Source organism: Lotus japonicus, chromosome 1 (genome assembly GCF_012489685.1).
Source record: "Lotus japonicus ecotype B-129 chromosome 1, LjGifu_v1.2".
NCBI classification, from domain to species: domain Eukaryota; kingdom Viridiplantae; phylum Streptophyta; class Magnoliopsida; order Fabales; family Fabaceae; genus Lotus; species Lotus japonicus.
The window spans coordinates 134,791,655-134,814,048 of record NC_080041.1 but is presented as its reverse complement, the minus strand read 5'-3'; the positions used below and the strand labels follow the sequence as shown (position 1 = coordinate 134,814,048).

At 36.1% G+C, this 22,394-nt stretch overlaps 2 protein-coding genes and 1 non-coding gene across 4 annotated transcripts; 2 read left to right on the top strand and 1 right to left on the bottom strand.

Annotated features, from left to right (window-relative positions):
• Positions 1-258: 258 nt before the first annotated feature.
• LOC130731216 (piezo-type mechanosensitive ion channel homolog) lies at positions 259-17,892 on the bottom strand. 2 transcript variants are annotated; one of them, XM_057583439.1, is made up of 21 exons: positions 17,502-17,892; positions 16,875-16,955; positions 16,498-16,657; positions 16,272-16,399; positions 15,993-16,149; positions 15,390-15,576; positions 14,494-14,609; positions 13,323-13,407; positions 12,470-12,685; positions 12,223-12,397; positions 11,060-11,188; positions 10,702-10,875; positions 10,290-10,514; positions 8,580-10,100; positions 5,709-8,179; positions 4,437-4,832; positions 3,219-3,377; positions 1,832-2,335; positions 1,543-1,684; positions 1,111-1,255; positions 259-1,012 (listed from the first exon to the last, which is right to left on the bottom strand). In XM_057583439.1, exons 1-21 carry the CDS (start codon positions 17,548-17,550, stop codon positions 877-879), a joined length of 7,356 nt encoding a protein of 2,451 aa, XP_057439422.1. In that variant the 5' UTR covers positions 17,551-17,892; the 3' UTR covers positions 259-876. The 2 variants fall into 2 exon arrangements, with proteins under 2 accessions (XP_057439422.1, XP_057439423.1); XM_057583440.1 differs by lacking the exons at positions 16,272-16,399; positions 16,498-16,657; positions 16,875-16,955; positions 17,502-17,892 and having other exon boundaries at positions 16,003-16,145.
• Positions 17,893-19,589: 1,697 nt separating this feature from the next.
• On the top strand, positions 19,590-19,662 carry TRNAA-CGC (transfer RNA alanine (anticodon CGC)). The gene has a single exon. It is a non-coding gene; the product is annotated as a tRNA-Ala (tRNA).
• A 37-nt stretch (positions 19,663-19,699) lies between these two features.
• On the top strand, positions 19,700-21,887 carry LOC130731215 (phosphoglycerate mutase-like protein AT74). Its single transcript, XM_057583438.1, has 2 exons — positions 19,700-20,357; positions 21,098-21,887. Exons 1-2 carry the CDS (start codon positions 19,844-19,846, stop codon positions 21,502-21,504), a joined length of 921 nt encoding a protein of 306 aa, XP_057439421.1. The 5' UTR covers positions 19,700-19,843; the 3' UTR covers positions 21,505-21,887.
• The last annotated feature ends 507 nt before the right edge of the window (positions 21,888-22,394 follow it).

Here is a 22,394-nt window from a genome sequence, read left to right as displayed (position 1 = left end):
ATTGCATCACACTCTTCAAAAAAGCGGTAGCATTTTTTTTTTTGCTAAAGAGGGTGTAAAGCCTATAATTTTTGTTTATTCATCATCAACCTCCTTTAGGCGTTGGTTCGCTTTTGGCTAAATTCGACATAGACACCTTATTTTTGAGGTGTTAGTTTGTGCTCTTTATTTTTTTTTGTTACGGGAGGAAATCTGCTCTTTTTTCTTCTTATTTTCCTTTTAAGCAATTTATACCAAAAAATAAACTAAACTGAATAAGTAACCTCTACCCATAATTTGTTGTCATTCACTAAAAATGTAAGTAGTTTAGAAATCTCCCGAAAAATTTACATTTAACCCTCACCAGCTCAACGCCTCAACCTGTTTTTTAAGAGCGTGCAACAGCTCAGAATCAGAAATGAGAACACCCAAAAGATCACAAATACAATAGTGAACTCTAGATAGTTGGTGACATTCGAGACTCATATGGTTATGCAACCTTTGCATGTGGTCTTCTGGCTTTGGCGATTCCAACGAGACGGGAATTGAGTTTGGTGCCCCACCCCTTAGGCTTTGCACCCCACTTTATTAAATACGGAATTTAAAGTTCCGCATCAATACGGAAAATAAAATTCCGTATCTGTTTTAGTATATAATGAGTGGTTGAAAATGTGACACGCATGCTTAAATACAGTACGGAATTTTAAGTTCCGTATTCAATAGGGAGAATACGGAATTTTAAATTCCGTATTTGATAAAGTGGGGTGCCAAGCCCCATAGGTGGGGTGCCAAACCCAACTCCCCAACTAGACCATCTAAGAAATAGATCATCCTCAATTATCAACATTCTGCTAGATAACGCAGCAGGAGAGTGAATCTACCAATTATTTCAGGAAGTTATTCAGCCTGTGTATACTCTAACAGCATGTGTGGAGTGCGATAAATTTTAACAAGCGTCCAATACAGAACCTCTTCCACTTCTAGCTCTCCTTCTGCTCGTGCAGCGTATATATCTTCACACAGTGCCATCAATCTGCATCAACAAACACATTATTTAGACACTTTCGAAACCAGTTTCATTAAATTGCTCAGTAAAACAGAAGGGAGCCCATATATTATTTGCTTGAGCACCTGTCGCAAGAAGGAAGGTTCTCAAAAGGAATTCTCATTCGCAAGTCAGAACATTGTAATCTGATAAATCGTCCAACCGCAAGCACAAAGGTGATGTAAAGACCCCAGATGCTGAACTTGCTGAGAGTGTCACCGATAATGCCCTCTAAAGCAGCAAGGAGAGTGAATAAATTGGTATTAGTGAAAATATCGATCATTTGTGAGGGGAAACCATGTTCTTCCTCTAGGCCTATGGATGTCTATTCATAAGCTAATCTGAAACGCTTACGAAAATAAGCTCATAAGTTCAAAATAGCTTATAGGTAAGTCATATACTATTTTCATAAACTTACCTAAACAGTTGCATGAGTGTTTATACTATAAGACAAACTCAAAAAACTCTTCAAAACAGTACTAAATAGGTAACTGTAATGAAGTTTCAGTAGGGCTTACGTGGGGTTTCTTCAGATACAATTATCGCCATCGGTCCTGGGAACTTCCCACATCCATGTGCATCAGAGATGTCAAGATCATAAAAAGACCACCATTCTGGATTGCCACGGTTGAGAACAAGATCCCCACTAACTAGCTCCACCTGTAAATACCCTGAGCATATTATGATCCAAGCCATAGCTAGTGAATAAATGTAGCAGTGCAACTGAATAAAATTAGGTACATATCTTCTAAGATAAAAAAAAAATTCAGTCTCAGATTAGGTATGTTGTAAGTTAAACGTGCATACCGACTGTTCCAAGGACCGCACATCTCCAGAGCCTGTGACCCGAAAATATCTAGGGTAAATATTGAACGCTGAGAAACTATTGGAAGTACCATTGAAAACTTCAGTAACTTCTGAAGATTTAGGAAGATCCTGCTCCTGTATGGTTAATTCATACTTCACTACTTCCTTTCCTCTAGGCCTATCTCTGGTGAATTCCCAGGAGAAAGCAAGGTCCATGTTCCAGCTAAGGGACTTCATAAATCTGGCCTGTACAATAGGTGGAACAAGCCACAATGTACTTGCATCTGATTGACAGCAAATTAGTTGAATGTCTTTCTCATTATATGTGCTAAGATAACCCTTGGGGTCCAAACTTGTTCGTGCTTCAAGGGTTTCCCACGATATAATTTCGCACAAAGTAGTCTCAAACAATGTCAACCTTCCACTTAATGTCTTTATATGAACCCGAGCACTGGCATCTTTGATCGGGTTCGCAATGTTTGTTGGGTTACCGCTACTGTACATCTGTCCAAAAAATGTAATTTTAAAGCAAGGTACAAAGTGATACAAGAAACAGTTCAGAAAAAAAAAATGCATCCAGTGTTATTGTAATTTTGTAATCTGGACTCTATAATTGATCTAAAAATGTATAAGTTGCATTTAACAGCCATGATCTTTTTCTTAAAAAAAGTCAGTTAGGCAGATAGTGTCAGCCTATTCGAAATTTATACTATTATTTGTGTGGAACCGGTTGAAGGCTACATGTCTCCCAGAATAGAAACATTAAGTGGATGTTCGATTTTACGATTTGTACCGAATTCAAGGCACATTTAGTGAGAAGTTAAGACTTGTAGCTTCTAATCAAAAGTGATTTTAGAGCATTTCACCATGGAGCCGAACATACCATAAGTGTTGGTTATATTCATGATATGAGCTATCAGGAAGCAAAGACATTGACATTATATTGTTTCCCATATTTTTTTCCCTCAACACTGATAAGATTTTCAAGGACTGATATTAGTCTGGCCACAGTATAGCAACTCCATGGCCAATTACTTCATGAAGGATTTATAGGCTGTCGTTCTGGTAAAGGAACCTTAGCCAGAACTAGGAAATATTCATCCCAAAGCAATGAAAGAACAAATTGTTTCTTTCAGTCCTTTGAAAGTAAGGTGCGAAAGCAAATTGTTACTTTAAATTGAAAATATATCCTTATCTTTCTTGCGTGTACAGACACAAAAAGATATTTACTAAATCTATTTTTTCAAACTAATTCATTCTCATGATATTTTGCTTATTATTTCATGAATTGTGGAAAAGGGTTTCAGAATTGGATAAAATACAATCCACAGTTGGAGTTTTTTATTTTCAACAAAAAAAAAATATTTGAATTTTTTTTTATGCTTACCAGCATTGGAGCCCATATGACACACATTAAAACAAAGAATAAACATATCCCATTGCAGAACTTCGTCATTTTTGTCTGTTTTTGCCCTTGTTGGTGGCTGGCTCTATTCAAATCCACATCGCATTTGACAAGAAACAAGCTTGCATGAATATCCTCCAACTAGAAAGAAAGTAGTTAAGAGATAGTGGGGTTAAAAATGCAAAAACTGGCTTACAGTGTTAGCAATGGAGTATGACGTAGCCAAGAAAATACTAAGGCTACATGTTAACATAATCAGATTTATGAATCTAAGTTGGAATGAAACGAGACATTTTCTGGAGTACTAATACATCTGTTAAGATACCGGTACACCAATTAAATCCAATATTTTAGTTCAGCTGTATGTTCGCAAAAAACTATTAACATCAACCTTGATAACATATAGCTATAACCTACAAAGTCACTAGACTATAACTACATAATTGGCAAATCTAAGAAAGGAAACTACAGAAGACTCATGAGTCATGCCAAAGGAAATTAGAAATGCTATAAGAATATATGGGAAGTGGACTACATTAATTTCTCATTGCAAGTAAGTTTCCCAAATAGATGGTTTAAACATAATGCTTGCAAACTAATAACATCTCATTAATGCTGAATCTTCTTAAATTGAATAAAAACCACTGTCACGCTAGTATTGAAGAGAGGTTATCAAGGTCAAAATTGCGGAGGTTGCTGACTCTTTAGATTTAGAAGACAAGGCAGTATCTGAAACTCAACAAGTTCGTTTGGTTCTCTATCTAATATCTTGCATAAAAATGAATCCTTTATATTCATTATAATATAGCTTAGTGATTACTGAAAGTTTTTTTTTCTTTTTTGAAATGGATTAGTGAAAGTTAACATTATATCAGTTAAGCATTATGTCAGAAACTGGAGAGAAATCAGTAGAGAATATATTTTATGTTGACAGTCTCAGTGGTCAGTAATATTCACCATCGTACTTGATATTTGGCACAAGATTCCTGGCTTTATTGATTCATAATGACATTTCCAGATTTTCGATTTTTCTTCAGATGATAAATCAAGAGAATTAATAATGACTAAATATTCTAGTCCAAGTGCTCAAGCATAGCCACACAAGAAGTCCTATGTTAATATGTGAATAGCATAACTCACTGCAGCAGCATCAAAACAAATTATCATGAAGAAGCAATATGGAGACTGTTGAGGACATACCTTTAGCCAATCGTACATAGTCAAAGATGTTGTCGTGCAAGACCAATCTAGCACGCATCTCAATTCATACAGAAAAGGTATAGCGCGATATAGTCGAAACCCCATAACATTAATTCGTGAAACACTACTGGTCAAAAACTGCCTGTACAAAATGCTTTTGTGTGGCATCCCAAAATGAAATTGTATGGCTTGCAAAACCAGAGAGATTGCTTTTGTGAAATAAATGGCACGAAGTGCTAATCTTCCAGAATATCTGCGCAAAGGATCCATGTCCCAGGCATATTTTGTGACTGAATATGTGAAGAGAACAAGGCTGAATAAATAGAAAATAACTTTTGCTGTTGCAAATGAACAGAGGTATATAATACGATCAAGCACGATCAAGAAAAAGACAACCTGCAAGATAAAGTTTTATGCTGAGTACTTGCCAGAAGTATGGATTTACTATCAACATTCAGAATAAAACACTATCATTTGTTAAATAGATCAAACAGTGGAATATATTGAACTATGTCATTAATGAGTTCAGCATAGGAGCGACTAAGGTTTTAACGCTTGAAAGAGAAGACATTAGTAGTGGCCTGTGCTCATAAGTTGTATGTTTTTTTGGTATCTAAACCCAACAACCCTTCAGCCCACCTGATATGAGTTAGTAGTATATGTCCTTTCCTCTGCACAACACCACGGTATGGTAAAGGGTTTCTTTTAATTACTTGATGTCATGCATGTCTTCTGTAATTGAATAATTAAGGTTAAATGCACTGAAATTTCCCCAAACTATATTAATGTAGCATGAAGGAAGTTAGGAAGATATTGTATTATCAAATAATTTAAAATTGGTAAAATTTGAACTCATGAATATATAAATTCTGTCTAACATTAATGGTAAGAATATTTTTGGATTAATTTAAAGAGATGAAATGGAGTGGAGTGAAATGAAATAATAGTAGGTTTCATTGTTTAAATAGTCTAAAATAGAATCCATTCATACCCGTTTTTTTCTTCTCCAATTCAGAGGATAAGGGATGAAACAATCTCTTTTTTTTTCATTCCACCCTAAAAATATTCAAATAATGGAATAATGGCTTTATTCCATTCCATTGTAATCACTTTTATTTCATTTCATTTCATTCCATTCCATTCTTTTATCACTAGATATCCAAACACAACCTTAGTTCCATGAAGAGAATGATCAACCAACAACATCTAAGTATAGGTCTCAATATCTGTCACAAATAAGGCATCAATGCCATACATCTGAGAAATAATTACCATGAGAACTAATACAAAATCTTCTGGGAACTGATCTTCAAGCTGATAGACTTCAAGAAACTCACTGTTAGCTTTCATAATTGATTCATAAAATATGGCAATTAAAAAGAAAACAGCCAAATCAGCTCCAAAGATGTAGGCATAAAGATCAACTTCCCTTTTTCCCCCACCAATGACGGAAAGGATTCGATATGGAAACCCAATTTCTTTTAAAATACCTGCATGTTGAGCTTTCTGAATTTCATAGGATACATCTGCTGCTGGAGTTAATGAGCTGTACCATTCTTCAGCAGCAAATTCATTTGGAGGAGAGGCGTATAACACCTCAAAAATAACAAGACACAAGTTTTCGTTCTCTTCACTTTTTTCAATGCTCTGTACACGAACCCTACTTGCAGAGTGCAAATTAAAAATCTTTTCCTCTTTGCATCTCCTATGACGCAAGATCCTCAATAGCTTATTTATTTTTGATTCAATTCTCTTCGGCTGAATTCCCTCTTTAGGCCACAAATTAACTTCCATAGACAGCTGCACAAAGTAAGGGGGAGTTTCTGCACCCCAGGTTAATGATTTCCAGTACCTACAGAGGCTTCTGGTTAACAGTTTCAATGCATTGCTCAGTGGTAAAAATAATCTCTGTACTCTCTCATGGTAGGTGGAGCACTTCACATCCTCCAAGTAGCTTTTTTGATTTCTTCTCCTAAAAAAGCTGGGATCTACAGAGATTGTCCAACCACCACCCTTCATGGTTATGGAGATTTGCAAGAGAGTGAATATATATATGAGGAAAAATGGTAAGTTGCTTGTGACAAAAGACGATGTTATTTTTTTTGCAGGAAATCCTAATTCTTGAAGTAAGCTCATTGGGAATTCAAACTCAGTGTGTTGAATGATGATTTGATATAAATACTGTAGCAAAATGCACACTTCAGTATAAATTAGTATAAGAACCCAAAATATGTAACTTGGACCGGTATTTTGACAGAGAGCATATAAGAAGAGAGCTGCTAGGTAGACCACTGAAAGTAAACTGAAGTTCCATAAATATATTAGAATGAAGCAGCAATAGCAAACAACTTCATTATTCGACCTCATTCGAGACCATATGTGACGGACAAGAATACCAATTTGAAGGCAAGAAGTATCAGACCCAGTATGCTCATTAATAGAGTTTGTGGAAAATGTAGGCTCCAGAGGTTCTGCACCCGAATTCTGATTCTCAATCTCATAGTATTCCTCATCTTCTGAAGAATCATCAGTGGGCTCTTGTCCTTCTCGTTCTATCTTCAGATAGTTCACTAGGTTGTTTACTGCCATATTTCCAAGAGACTGAGCCTGAGATATTCCACTCCCTATGAAATGTACAGCTGAAACTAAAGCATTTCTCTTTCCTGGCAGTTTGTAACGATTCCGTATTTCTAAATCCAAAAAATCGTTGTTTTTAGTTCTTTCCTTTACCTCAACAATTCCATGAGGAGAGCCCATTGGATGCTTCATATATTCTGGTACCAATGGACTTTCAGATTTTTCACTTAAGAGAGATTGATTCACATCCAATGTGCCTATGGACTCAGTATTTGTATCAAGAGCTTGCTTCCTGAATTCATTTTCTAGGAAAGAGTTTCTTCTCTCTCTTAAACCATCATTTTTTAGAGAAGCATTACTATAGTTCGCATCAGTGCTCATACTATGCAGCTGATTTTGAAGGTTAAGCATCTCTGATTTCATCTTTTCTACCTGCAAGCTTCGAAGATGCTTCAGCTCTTCAGCTTTACGTATGTGCCGTAACTGAGCAGTCTTCCAAGCAGCTTTCTTCTCTTGCTGTCGCAGTATAGCACCAATCTGCTCTTTCTCAAGGTATGTTGATACATAATCAAACTCTGGAAATGAAAACATGTATGACTGTAGTGAAACCAACATGTATATGATGATTTCCACTAATGCTGATCTCGATGTAATTCGAAATCCATAATCATACTTTTGAAATCCAACCAATTCATTGATGTATTCTATGAAACCACTTTTGATCTCACTAAAGTCACCAAGAAAAGGAGATTGATATGCAAGAGACAAAACGATAACAGCAAAGTTATACATCCTTAAGTATCTAAAAATGTTATTTCCCTGCTTTAGTATTTTTAGCCTCATTCGGAAGAAAACCAGAGCAAAACCAAGGTAGCCAAGATGTAGAAAATCATATTCAAGAGTTCCTGTAATCAGAATCAAGGAAAGAACAAAATCTAGCAAGTGACAGTAACCATAAAGCCTCAAGTGGTCGAGAAACGTCCAGTATCCCTTTGTTTCAAATGAAAGATTACTTAGTACAGATGCGGACTTCCATTGAGAGTGTATTTTTTGATACATCTCTAATCCGGTGAGACTAGATGACTTGTCAGCACGGAATTTGAAACAGGAAAACATGAAAACCCCATAATAGCCAATAAGCATACGAGGATCGTCAACAATAATTCCTGCAGTGGAGGCATTTAAGAAATGTTATCACAAAACAAATTGTTGGAAATACTATTCTACAATGGAATATTTCTTTCTTTCCTTTTTGTTTTTCTTTAGTAAGATACAGTGGAATTATTGAAACATATTTTTTTCACATTTTCCTTATTTTTTCATTAACTAGGATTTGTGTATATTATCCTATAAATATTAGAGCTTGTAAAGCATTAAAGATTACTGAATAAAATGCTATTGTTCAAACTCTTTCAAGTCAAACATTACAATTATCCACTAGTGAGTTATAAATATTCTCTCGTGTCAAAAACAGGCTTATTATGGTTTGTTATATGTGTGATACACATTGATCTATACCTAATACTAACTATCCAAACACACAGACATGAATTAACCAAGAGATACCTAGCCAACACTTTCTGCAGTAGCTAAAGTATATATCCGATACTCTCCAGCAGTCACGGCATGGTACATGTTCTTCAATCTCTAGGTTCATAAAAGTGAGGCGCATCCAGATAGCCAAGTATTCAACAGTGACGACAGAAGCAAATAGAAAAACAAAAATAGGCCATAACTTTTTAATAAGTAGCCGATGTAGAAGAACACAAGCAGCAAGTGATGCAATATAGAGCAAGGAGATGGCATTCAACACAGCAAAGCTAGCAAGAAGCAAAGCAATCATGTTGATTTCAAGACCAAATAAAGTGAACATATTTTCTATCCAGAACTTCAACGATACTTTCAAAGCAGTCTTCTGCATCTCTAACCTCTCTTTTCTCAAGAAAAGAAGCCTCTTTCTATTCCACTTCAAGCTATCCTTGGAACTCTCCCAGAAATGTAACTGTCTGAGTTTTTTGGTGCTGTCTCCTTCAATCCCTGAATCTGTTCCTTGGGATAATGCAGAATTAACTGTTGGACATGAACGACTTCTTGCAAGTCTTTTAATTGTTGCTGAGGTGGAAGTTTCTGCTTGTTTATTTTGTGGGGTACAGGCAGTAGTTTCATTAGGAATATCTACCATATTGAACAAAGGACAAGGTTCGTTCCATTTTCCTCCATTTGGATCAACATATTGCATCTTCTCCAACCAACGAAAAACATTGTATTGAAGTATACATGCTACAATAACCACAACCTTTCCCCTAAACCCTGACTCTAAGCCTTTAAAACCAGGCTTATACAACTGTAAACCCATAATTAAGGACAACTGAGAGTACTTTTGACCAGGAAACATTTCAGCCTGATCTCCCAACATCTGGAAAAGATATTCAACCATTATAAGAAGTCCTGAATAAACTAGAAATACTTTTGCAGGGATCTGAGAAGACTTTGGTAATCTCGAACAATTAATTAAACCAAGAAGATACAGGAAGCCAAATGCGCTAATAGGTGATAAGGATGCATAAAACAGGGCAAGGAATAATATTTTCTCAGTATGACGAACCAAAAGACGTCTGGTAAAAGGAAAGGGTCCAACTTCTGGTAAATCAAAGTCACTTGATCCAGAACTTTTGCTCTGCCTCCTTTCATAGCTATATAGCTGCATCACTACCAATATAGCCAAGGATTCCCAAATGTTTTGGAACATTGAAGCAGCTGGGTTATACCCAAATGCAGTTTGAAGATCAATGATCATGGGAAACCACATGTCTGAGCTGGAAACGACACCAATGCTGTAAATGGAGACAAACACAAATACAGCATATATTTTCATTGGATTCCATAGATGCTTTCTAGTTTTCCCCGAAAGTTGTCTTCCACTTATCCACAGTAGAAGAAAGAATAAGTAACCAAATGAAGCATAGTTGGGTGTGCAAAGGTATACACAGAGGAGAATTGTCAGGAAGGCAATGTATTTGCCACATGACCGATAAACAGAAAGAAAATTCTGTCTTGTAATCTCCAGATAAGATATTGTCCTCCTCCCTGAATAATTAATAATTGGTTAGTCTATTGACATCCAGTTCTTGAACACTTTTGGAAAATAAGTAGCTTAAACCGATGAAGTAACATAAGGATAGGTATTAATCTTAAGAAAATATGAAATTTATTTAACAAAATAAAATGACATGGAAATCTAGTGCATAGTCAATGTTCACTGAAGTAGATTTGTACCATGAGTTCCTGGGATCTCACTGGATCTTGGACTATGACCTAATAAACGAACAGGTTTAATCAAGCCAGCTCTCAAGATGCTAAACCCAACAGGGGGGCAAGATGTGTGCCGGACAATAGCAGAAAATAGAAGAAGTGTTTGAAGCCCATTGTTGTGAATTGCGCAGAAGCAAGCGAGAACCGATATTTTGAAGAAATCCACTGAATAGATATGATTAAGTAGGCCTGCAACATTAACATGGAGAATACTAATATAATAAATGGAATGATTTTGCTGAAGGCAACAGAAACTTCACATTTGCACCACAAAAATGCAAAGAGATGTAGGCATAGTAAAAGTTTTTTTTTTTTTTGTGTTGCATACATATGTATAACAAAAGTGCATTCTCACATAAGAAAAAATTGTATTTACCTAATTGTGACAGAATTTGAAAAGCATAAGAACCCTTCTGATCCAATGTTTTGGAGATCAGATCAAGTTGAAGAATGAACTGAAGTGCAAACTGTGCCTCACATAAAAGGATAATTGCCTGGCGTAATTTACAAGTGACTGCATTCCTTAAAAGATAAATTAAAAAGAAAATCACTGCATGCAGAAATGTAAGCAGTCAGTATATTAGAAGTAGTACCACAGCTCTCAAACTACCCTAAAAAACACTATTTCAAAGAATATTTAGATTAGATTGAAGAATTCCTAATTAACGGTATATTAATAAACAAATATATAAATAACAAAGGAGGACATTGTTGTTGTTATTCATTGAACTTACTATAAACAGCATGCATGAGGCCAGGTCTTATTGCAATAAGAAATATCAATATTAGTATTACAGCATGTGAGCACTTGCGCAATCCCCACACTATTGTAGCCACAACTAATACTGTAGTCTCTTCTTCCTCTAGAAAATGAAAAACAAACAGACTGTAAGACTTCTTATCATAAGCATAATAAAAGGTACTTTTTCGTATCAGAGAAACAGTCTGCTGAAAATAAGCATATGTAAAAAGTTGTAGGCCACATCCAGTACAAAATAAAAATGGAAGAATAAAAAAAGGACATTTAAGAAGCATTCTTTTATTTATTAAACTATGATTTCAAAATAATCATATTTTACAAAAGGTAGACGAAGGATTAATAACATGAGATATTTAAAATTCACAGAAAACTTCAATGCTTAGTTGGCATTTTGTCCTGTTAGCAATGTTTTCTAAAGGTTCAGATTAAATTAGTAGCATGTGTTGCTATGGCTTTACATGGACTATGTGCCATGACAAAGAAAATTCTTATCTAGGCATAAACATTTTCCCCAAAGCTGTGAAACCCTAAATTGAACAAGATGTATTATTTAATGCCACAGGTGCTATAAAGGATACACCAGATGGGCTAAATAAATATTTACATATATGTGCCAACCATACTGTGAGTAATGATTCATTCACACTCCACTTTCTCTTCCATCTCATTTCCACTCATTTTTCTTCATCTCTCTCTCTCTCTGCATTTCCTATCACATCACCTATTATATCACTCATTTCTCTCTCTTCTCTTCCTATCTCACTTTTCGTGTGAGTGGAAATAGAGTGTTAACTAAGCATCATTCACCAAAATGTCATACTGATTCCTTTATGAAACCAGTATTTTGAAAGTGGCAGCAAAAATCAAATTTAAATGTGTTTCAGAATGGACTTCATCCATCAAATGCCAATAAGACACAATCAAATTTTTTTCAAACATAAGAGCCAAATGTAGATACCTACATTAGGACATATTTCATAATGTCAGAAAATAATAAATATTTTTACCACGAGACTGGTATCATCATTTCATGACAACTCACTAACGAGGAGTATGGTTAAGCGCTGTAAAAGTGGAAATTATAGCTGCACACATTAGCAAGCAAGCATAGTTACTCAGACAATCTAGTACTCTCACCTTCCACTACAGATTCATCAGCTGTTAGTTGTCCTTGATCAGTAATGCACGATAACACTGAACTAATTACAAGATTGCACATGCCAACAAGAAAGCCAAGACCAAATTGAGCAAGCAAAAAGTATCCTGGGATAGGGTAATGCCACAAGCCTATAGTTTCCCACATCTTCATATACTGCAATTGAGTAGCAAAATATGTTAATTTAATGTAATTGTAAGATCCCTCAAAGCCGCTATCAAGATGTACCTTCCATGATTTGTTATCGGAGACAGTGAGTGCTACATTGAAGATATATGTGCTAGCTGCCCAAAAGAGAATGAAAACAAGAAGCATGCCATTCAGTTGGTGCAATCGGAACATGGAAGGGAAGGAATAGAGGATGTATCCCACATAAGCAAGCAATCCAAATGAGCAGAGACTTGCAAAGTGGAAACTCCAGAATGATAGAGCTAGCAAGGAAATCTGCCAGGTGTTCCAGTGAATGCAATTAATCAACTTAATATGTGTCAAAGGTCACAATGAGGTATAGGGGGCTCAGTGGTCACAGGAGAATACTAAAAAATAGGCATAGTTTGAGCTATTAGTATCAAAGTGTTTTTTCATGTTCAAGTGCTCATATCAGAATTCCAATACATATATCTCTTCAATGATTAAAGCTAATTTTCATCTGTCACCATGACCTCAGAAATCAGAAGTGACTATTGCAAGAAGAAAAAGAAAGAAAGAAAAAACAAGGTAATTATGACATTGCATCCTCTACCTAGCACCCTTACAATATCCTGTTAGTGCCAGATAAATGGTTGCATTGATCACACTGAATTTGAATCTAGTGGCTCCATTTCTTATTTGAATAAATAGTGGAGGATGAGTTCATGGTTATAAATCAGATTACCTATTCAATCTTGTCGCCATTACACACCAAATTCTTACTTACAAAAAAATGGAATTGTGCGTATCCTTGTTGAGAACAATTTATGTCACTTCATAGTTGTGTATGCCATGCCAAACATTGGATGGGAATTTTGCATGGAATTTTAGCAATTAAATTATTTACTGATGAATTAAAAACCTTCAACAAAATTGGAAATGGCAAGTTTACCGGAAATCCATATGTTAGAAAGTTTATGCTGAACGATCGAGAAACAGCTCCTCGAAATAAGAAATCAATATGCCTCACACCAGACCTGTCACAAAATTGTAGGAGTTGGAACTGATTTTGAAGAAAAGATAGAAAGGCAATGGATTGACTAGATAACAGGAAAACATGACTAAATAAACAATTATTTTGGTAAAGGGTTTTAATTCAGGCTCCTTGTTACACGAGAGCCTTCTTAGACAAGCCAGAGGTCTAATTTAACTATTTCATCAACAATTTTGCTTTAGACAGATACCGGACAGGATTATGGTAAAAACTGAGAATGATAGTGTTGTATTCACTGTAAAAGGCCGAAATATAATGAATTCAAGTCTGTGATATGGAGTAATGTACAAGTAAGAAGAAGAGAAAAGGAAAGATAATGACTCTAGCCATTTGAAAGGCCAGTGTCTTCCAAGTCCAATTCCAAATTCCAACATATTTCTCTCTTTCGTGATTCTCTCCTTGAGAAATGCTATCAACACTCACTTTAACACTCTCTTTCCAAAACTCTTTTATTAGTGAAAATCCATGTGGTGCCCGACTAAGTTATATGGGTCCCACTTCAAATTTGGTGGGACCCACATGAATTTCATCCAATTAAAGGGAAGGGTATTGGAAAGAGTGTTCGAGTGAGTGTTGGTAGTACTTCTCTTCTCTCCTTACACTCATGACAATCGAGTCACACACACCCTCCCTACTGTTGAGTTAGCAGTTAGTCCTTAGTGGAGGAGGTCTTTCTTTCATTTTCTCTCTCTTGGTCACAACTCCCACGTATGCACCCTCTCCTTTTCCTAACATGCACTTTAGTTGTTTTAGAGGCTCTATCAATAGATCAAGTCCAGTAAAGAAGTACTACCTACAAAGTTACAGATCCCACTGACTACATTTGCATCCCAATGAAGTTTCAATCTTAAATCATCTAATTAATATTGTAAGTATCATCTACAAATAGAAACACAAATGAACTATTGCGTGAAGGGAAAATAAAAATTAAATCAAGTCATTAAAGCAAGAGTAACAATAGTTGCAAATTTGCAGTAAGTTCCTAAGTTCATTATTTAAAATACATAAAAAAAGGAAGCCAAAGAAAAGAAAGAAGGACCAAATGAGGATGACGCCTCTAGTTAATTACCTGGATTCATGAACAAAATCAGTGTGTTTTTTGGGAAGAAGCTGCTTGGTCAAGTCACTTTCTCTTGTTAATGGGATGATTTCCATTTCGGCTAGCTCACATCGAATCCAGGATAGCTGGAACAGAGGACAAATGAAGATTGGGGAGAGAAAGTAAATGAAGTCTTAAAAACAGACACAGAAATGTAAGCAGCTGTCTGCAAGAGGTCATCATCTCAGAGAAGTGTCAAATAACACCACATTCAATTGGTAAACAGATTAAGAGGTGGCTAACACATCCCTCTGCTCAAGATTTGTGTCGAAACTCAAGAAAGCAATCCACTGCCAAGTTTAAGTTTATCTAAATAAAAGGAAATAGAACTTTATTGTGTATATGAGCTAGGTTTTTATCTGTCACACGTGATGCTGATTTTTAATCCGAGGCAGGAAGTTTTAATATTTTGCTATTATGTTTGATATGAAAAAAGGGGTTTAGGAATTCAAGTCGCTGCCTAGTCACTATTTGCATATCATTTCCCTGTGGGTTCACAGTTGACTCCATTTTTGGTAAAGCCGACCATAGGAGTGATACTGGTCAATTTTTAAATGGAAAGGAAGTAAGAGGACAGATCACCCGTAAATGACAAAGACATTTTTGTAGATTGTTTGTTTAGCAAGTCAAGTATGAATAAAGCTAATCTTACAACCATTTGGTAAAAGTTAGGTTTAGGAATCCCATTTATAGGTTTGTCTCTAAAAATCAAACATATATTAACCCACAAAAATGCAAGGCTGTTTAAATAGCTGAATGCTCCCCCCAACACAAACACAATGATCATACCTATTTTGCTATATGTTACATTTTGGCTCTCATTTTCAACAATTAAACAATATTATGGGAGCATTATATATTCTTACCATGATGTAGAAAAGTAGAAGTGAAAGACCATTACAAACTTCTGACCATTCTGACTTTGTAGAAAGTTTGAAAAGCCCAAAGTGGTAAGAAATCCACCTAAGTGTCTCTGGTAATTTGATAGGAAGTTGGTATATGTACAAAAAGATGATATTGAAGCCAGCATAATATAGAAGGTATCGCCACCACCTTCAAGTTCATTAAAACCACAAATCAGTGGAACATTTAAATTTAAATTCTAATTTCTACTGTCTCAATAAAATAGTATTATCATCTGTAAGAGCAGACAGCCTATTCATCCTCTAGCCTCTCTGTGCACAGATAAGTTTGTGTTGGAATGTGCTTAGTTGTATTTTGTTATGTTGCCAGTTGTGCATTTTGTTATGGCCAGTGGTACAGTTAGTTATTATTGTTGTAACTGTTATGAGTTAATTCAGAAGCTTACCAAAGACCTCTCACCTATATAAGTAAAGTTGTACACACCTTTCAGAAACTGAATAATTCATACTCAGATTTTTTATTCATTCTCTCTTTCTCTTTGCACTCTCTCTAGACCCCTAGAACTCTATCATCATCATTTTTTTCTTGGAGGAGAGGCAGCTTACCGAAAGATACCTAAATAATTGTTTGTCCATGACCAATTAACTAGCCCAATACTGCTGCAAATGAAAAAAGGAAAAGAAACCCAAGATGCATGACTAATCCCAACAATTAATTGTATAGCAGGCAACAATAAGCAGCATAAGCCCTTGAGATGAGATCCTGCAACCAAAAAATCAATATCCATTTATATTTACTCCACATAGATAAGGAAATCAGTTTGTTCATGTTATTCAGTTGCAAGGTTTTATTTGTTAACAACATAATGCAACTAAATGACAAACCTATCAGCAGAACAGAAGATGCATCTTGACCAAACCCATTTCCATATATTTCAATGAGAGAAAGAAAGGTTGCTAATACTTGAATGACCAAAAAATACTCCGTAGGCAAAGTCCTCCAAGACTGCACTCTGCAAGTCATTGCATACAATATTTGTAGAGCATTCTGAATGGTGATACACTGAGTAGAAAAGTTCTACAATACAAAATGTGTAAAACCAAAGACTACCTTATAAATCCAATTAGCTGAGCCCATTGTGCATCAGCAGTACTCCACTGATCCCCCTCAATGGCCAAAACAATATGAAATATGGCATGCGAGAGTAGTGTCAAGGAGGACAGTATAAGGACAGACCATGGTATCAAAGATTGTTGATGGAAGCGAGATCCTATATGAAAAATAAAGAAGTTCATCACATGAAGAAAAGATTATTTGCACCTAAAATGCCTTAAAAGCACTACCAAAGAGGTGAAATGATACAAAATTACAAACAAAATATAAATTTAGAGTGTGTTTCGCGAAATTCCTGATGGGACACTAAATCTTTTAGGTGTAGAATATTCACCTGTTCATGACTAAATAAAGGATGAGAACAAGCATATCACCTTTTCTATGAGCCGTATACTGAATGAAAAGGAAGGCTATTAAATCAACCAATGATATCAAGCTCCAATTAAGTACAGATGCTGCATAAAACAGAGAAAATGCATCAATAGCAATCTTCGGATGCAAAAACAACTTCGGTCGACTATACAGGGGGCTTCATATGAATTAAGTAACAACCCCGCTCAAACTTAAGACAGAATCACTTGCATAAATTATACACAGTTGTAACTAGCGCACCGCGTGACTGACATTATATAATCATACACAAAACCACAAGAACAAGCATATATAAATAGGTATACAGTATACTCACCATTATAATCTGTTGCTTTAATTTTTAGTAAAAAGCAAACCACCCTAACTAATCATGCTTAGCAGTTTTAGAAAACACTATGGTATGGTGAATTTATGAAAACTTGAATAAATATAGGTAATATGAATCATTTGGATGTATTAGCCTCATTTGAGGGCCAAATTCATATAATATAATTTAGTTACTAAATTAATACTACTAATTAACATGCAATCTGCAGAATTGCAATATAAAGCACATTTCATCAAGTAAATCAAAAGACACAGTATCATACTTGAAGTAAATTACATTCAAATTGAATTCATAAGCGAACCTGTTAGGAGGAGCATAGGCAACACGATTCCAGGGATAAACCTCGCCATAATGTGAGTGTGGAAAAGTAGCAAGAGTCAGTGGCTGGACATGATAGCAACAAATTAACACAGATCCATCCATTTATAGAACCTGATCGATGCGTGAAACCCTGAAATTGAACGTGAGATGGAAGCTTTTGCTTCTCATGATGGCAATGCAGCGTAGAAGTCGATGATTGACGCCGGAGAATGTTGGTGGTGGTGGTGTTGAGATTGAGGAGAGGAGAAGAGAATGGTAGTGAGATTTGATTTGAGAGGCGAGTTGTGCGGTTACGCTTTGTTGATTCTGAGCTACGTGTGTGTGTGTGTGTGTGTGTTCCCTCGTCGAGTTTTCACTTTCCCTCCCTCCTGAATTTGAGGAAGCAACTGAATTCGTTAACTCTTCCTAATCAGTTAATTAAGAAATTGTGGAAATGAAATGAAATTGGATAATTCATAATGGAAAATGATTAGTAAGGAATTCAGATTTAAGATAATTTGTATATTATTTGTTTTAATTAATAACTAAGCTTATACCAAGGCTTACTCTTTAAGTTGCATATGATTTCTTTTGTATACCTACTACATGAATTAAAAAGTGAATAGTAAAACTCTTTTCTTATTATTATTTAAAAAAAACTCATATCTTATTAATTGTGAATTTTTTTTGTTTGTTTGTGTTACACTTAATTGTTATCCAAACACATAAATAGTTGTAAACTATTATGTTTTGGTTGGCCCAAATGGCTACAAGGTCCATCATCGCCCCAATCGACTTTCGCGACCAAGCGAATGACGTGTTGATTAACCATGAAGACCAAGATAGACTCTCAACTCGTTTGAATCAGCTAGCCAAGCAAGGATAACAGTTAATAATTCAAAGACATGTCAAACAAATAGAGCAATGGATTAAGGACTAAAGACTTGGAGAAATCAATCCATACATCACAAACACACAGAGAAAGGAACTACTAGAGACATCATGCAGAAGAAATAGTTGAAAATGTTGTTCGCCGTTAGTGGAACACGCATAATAATAGAGTCAGATGAAGGTGAACGCAACCACATGATAATTGCAGCTTTTATGAAGAAGAATCTGGTCAAACAATTGAGTTAACTCAAGTGGTAAGAGCTAGAAGACATAAGGGTCGGGTGAGGTGAATGGTGAAGGGTTCGAATCCTGAGGAGAGACGAATTTACTAACATTATTAACAACTAACATATTCCTATATAGAAAAAAGCATAACCCGTGTTTCTGATGAGGTCATGTGTAGACGTACCAAAAGGCTTCAAGAAGCCAACACAAATAGAACCGTACATGGGAGAAACTGGTCTCACACAACACTTATGTTTTTCTAACATCCATGACGTTTATGTGAACTTCTATTCATCGGTATGTTGAGTTTTCTCTAACTTTGAGGAAAGCATCTTTATGACCTCTTTTCATTAAAGGATGAGATCAACTATCCACAAATTTTGGTCGTCATTTAACTATAAGTAAGAGTTGCCTAAGACTTCAAATACTTTGGGAGGAAGACAAGGAAAGCATGAGTCATTGCGTAACTTCCTCAATAAGCGTGACAACAAAGCCACCCTAATTCCTAACTTGGACTCGAAGGTCTAGCCTCATTTGTTGTGTGAAGCAATAAAGTCGGACACTTCATTCCATATGTCTATGGAAAAGTCGCCACTACTGGACACGAGAGAACTCAAAATAAGGGCGGCTAAATATGCGTATATGGAAAACAATCTGACCAAGCTAGTGCATAACAAGGTCCAACAAGAGACAAAATTTTAAAATAAAAAAAAATTTATATTTTATATACAATCCTGATGGCTTGATCGAAAGCAACTTGATAATCAAATTAGTTTGTTTGGAACTCTTAACCTTTTTCATTTCACGTCAAATTGGATTTTAGATAAGTTAGGAGAGGCAGATAATAATGGATGAAAAAGATAAAAATTAAGAATACATTATAACGTTAATTGGTGCGAAATTGTGTAGTATATTTTTTCTTTGTATTAAATAGATTATATTATAAATATATAATGTTGAGAAACAGCATCATGGGGATGTAGCTCATATGGTAGAGCGCTCGCTTCGCATGCGAGAGGCACGGGGTTCGATTCCCCGCATCTCCATTTTTTTTTGTTGTTGTTCTTTTCCTTTTCATTTCGTCCTTCTCTGCGAGATTGACATTCACATGCATCACCAAGGATCTATCACTATCAAAACAACAATCACCAAAGATGATGAAATTGAAATCTCCCAAGAAACCATAAACCTTCCTTCAATTTCAGTTGCAGGAAGAAGCAACACGCAATGCATAATCACAACAACAACGATAACGATGATAACAACAACCACCACCAACAACAGATTCCCAATCAGAACAATCACAAACCAAGCGTGCTTCCCAAGAGAATAATCCTTGTCCGCCACGGCGAGTCTCAAGGAAACTTAGACCCCTCCGCCTACACAACCACCCCAGACCACAAGATCTCTCTAACCCCCCAAGGCATAACCCAAGCACGAATCGCCGGCGCTCGCATCCGCCACGTCATCTCCTCCACATCCTCCACCGATTGGCGCGTCTACTTCTACGTCTCTCCTTACGCCCGCACCAGATCCACGCTCCGCGAGATCGGTAGATCGTTCTCCAAACACCGCCTCCTCGGTGTTAGAGAGGAGTGCCGCATTCGTGAACAGGATTTCGGTAATTTTCAGGTTCAGGAGCGGATTAACGCGCTCAAGGAAACGAGGCAGCGGTTTGGTAGATTCTTCTTCCGATTTCCTGACGGTGAATCCGCCGCCGACGTCTTCGATCGCGTTTCCAGTAACTAACTAACTAACTAACTCTCTTTCCTCTTTTACCGGCTTCTTGTGCATGTTTGTGAAATGCTCTAGAATCAATTTCTGTTAGAATGTGAAAATCTTAGTGCATGTTTGGTTAGATAGTAAGCTGAGAAATGAGAAGCTGTGGCGTGTAGCTCATAAAGTTAAGTGATTATGCCACATTGTGATTAATCCAAACACACACTTAGCTTCTGAGTAAGTTTGTCTAGAATTTTGTGCAAATTGTGAAATCGAATGCTGATAGATTGATTGTTGTGATTCAAGTTAAACAACTATAATATTTTAGCTGGAAATCATTGTTACAAGGATGAATGTGGTGTAAATGAATGAGCTACTCTTAGGCTATGATTGAATATCGGTGATTACTTCTGCAAACGGAAGTTAACACTCACTTTGAGGCAAAAAGTTATTGGAACTCTATTTACAGATTAACATGAAAGTCCATTCGCGTTCCACTTACTGATATCCGAACATACACTTAGATTTTGACTACGATTGTGTTTGGATACACATGTTTATGAAGCATTTATTTGAGAACTTTTCTTGAAATATTCTCAAAAGAATTCATATGTTGGTGTAAACATTTATTCATAAGTTAATCAAAGGAGAAATTCAACCAAACACCTATCTAAGTGCTTATGTTATATGATAAGCTCTAAAAAGTTCTAGACACATCCTATAAATTATGTTGATTTTAATTTGGAGAGGGTTTGTTTGCAGGTTTCCTTGAATCTCTGTGGAGGGACATCGACATGAACAGGCTTAATCATGACCCTTCTAACGATCTGAACCTGATAATTGTTTCACACGGGCTGGCATCCCGGGTTTTCCTCATGAAGTGGTTCAAGTGGACGGTTGAACAATTTGATCTTCTGAACAATTTTGGAAACGGCGAGTTCCGCGTGATGCAGTTGGGGAGTGGCGGAGAGTACAGTTTGGCGGTTCATCACACAGACAGAGAAATGCATGAATGGGGGCTCTCTCCTGATATGATAGCTGACCAGAAATGGCGAGCTCATGCCACCAAGGGTGCCTGGCATGATCAGGGCCCCTTGTCCCTCGATACTTTTTTTGATCATCTTCATGACTCTGATAATGAGGACAATGATGACCAAACAAATTCATAATGCGTGTGCCTTTGCATAGCTTCTGGGTTGGGGATTCATCTTTGACATTTACTAGATACTAGGTTGTTCATTTCTTTATTTGATTCTTTCTTTCTTATGGATAAGAGTAAATTTCATTTTCACTATAGAGGGATGTAGATGAGGTGATAATAGGTTGTTTTTACTTGTTAATTAGCTAGCAGTTCTAATCAACTCATTCATTATGATGAAGTTGGCAATCAATTGGAGGTCTCAATAGATGCCTATGATAAATTGATAATCATTGATTGTAAGTAGACTTGCTTCAATTTTATACTTTCTGTAAGTAGACTGCATAATGCACGGATCATGTATTCTTTTACTATGTATAATGGTAGAAAAGCCTGCACAATAGTTTATAGTTATACTGAGTGTATTGTTTGAGGTTGTACTAATATATCAAATTCATTTTCAATACTATCATCTAATCATTTAGAGTTGTGGATTCATCGAAACAATAGGATTTCAATACATCATGTGTCTTAAGATCAAGATTTTACACATGAGTTGAGGTTGAAGGAAATGATGAGTGGTCTCTCATAAATGGTTGAGTCTTCCATGTAAACACTGAATTGGTTTCCCTAATATGATCGTCACATCATATGCCGATGGTCTAGTACAAAACACAAACAAATTTACATTCAAACATACAATCCATGATTTATTCATATATATATATATATATATATTATGTGGTGTGAGAGTACAATTATATTATGGAAGAGGCTGAAAATGCAGGAGCAGCTACACGTGCATATTCCTTGACATGTGGAAGCTATCTGTACGGCAATATAGAATCTATCTGTTGAGTCGTTCCTAACTTGCAGGTGATAGTGATACTTTGTCGTTAATCACGGAGTAATCACAACACA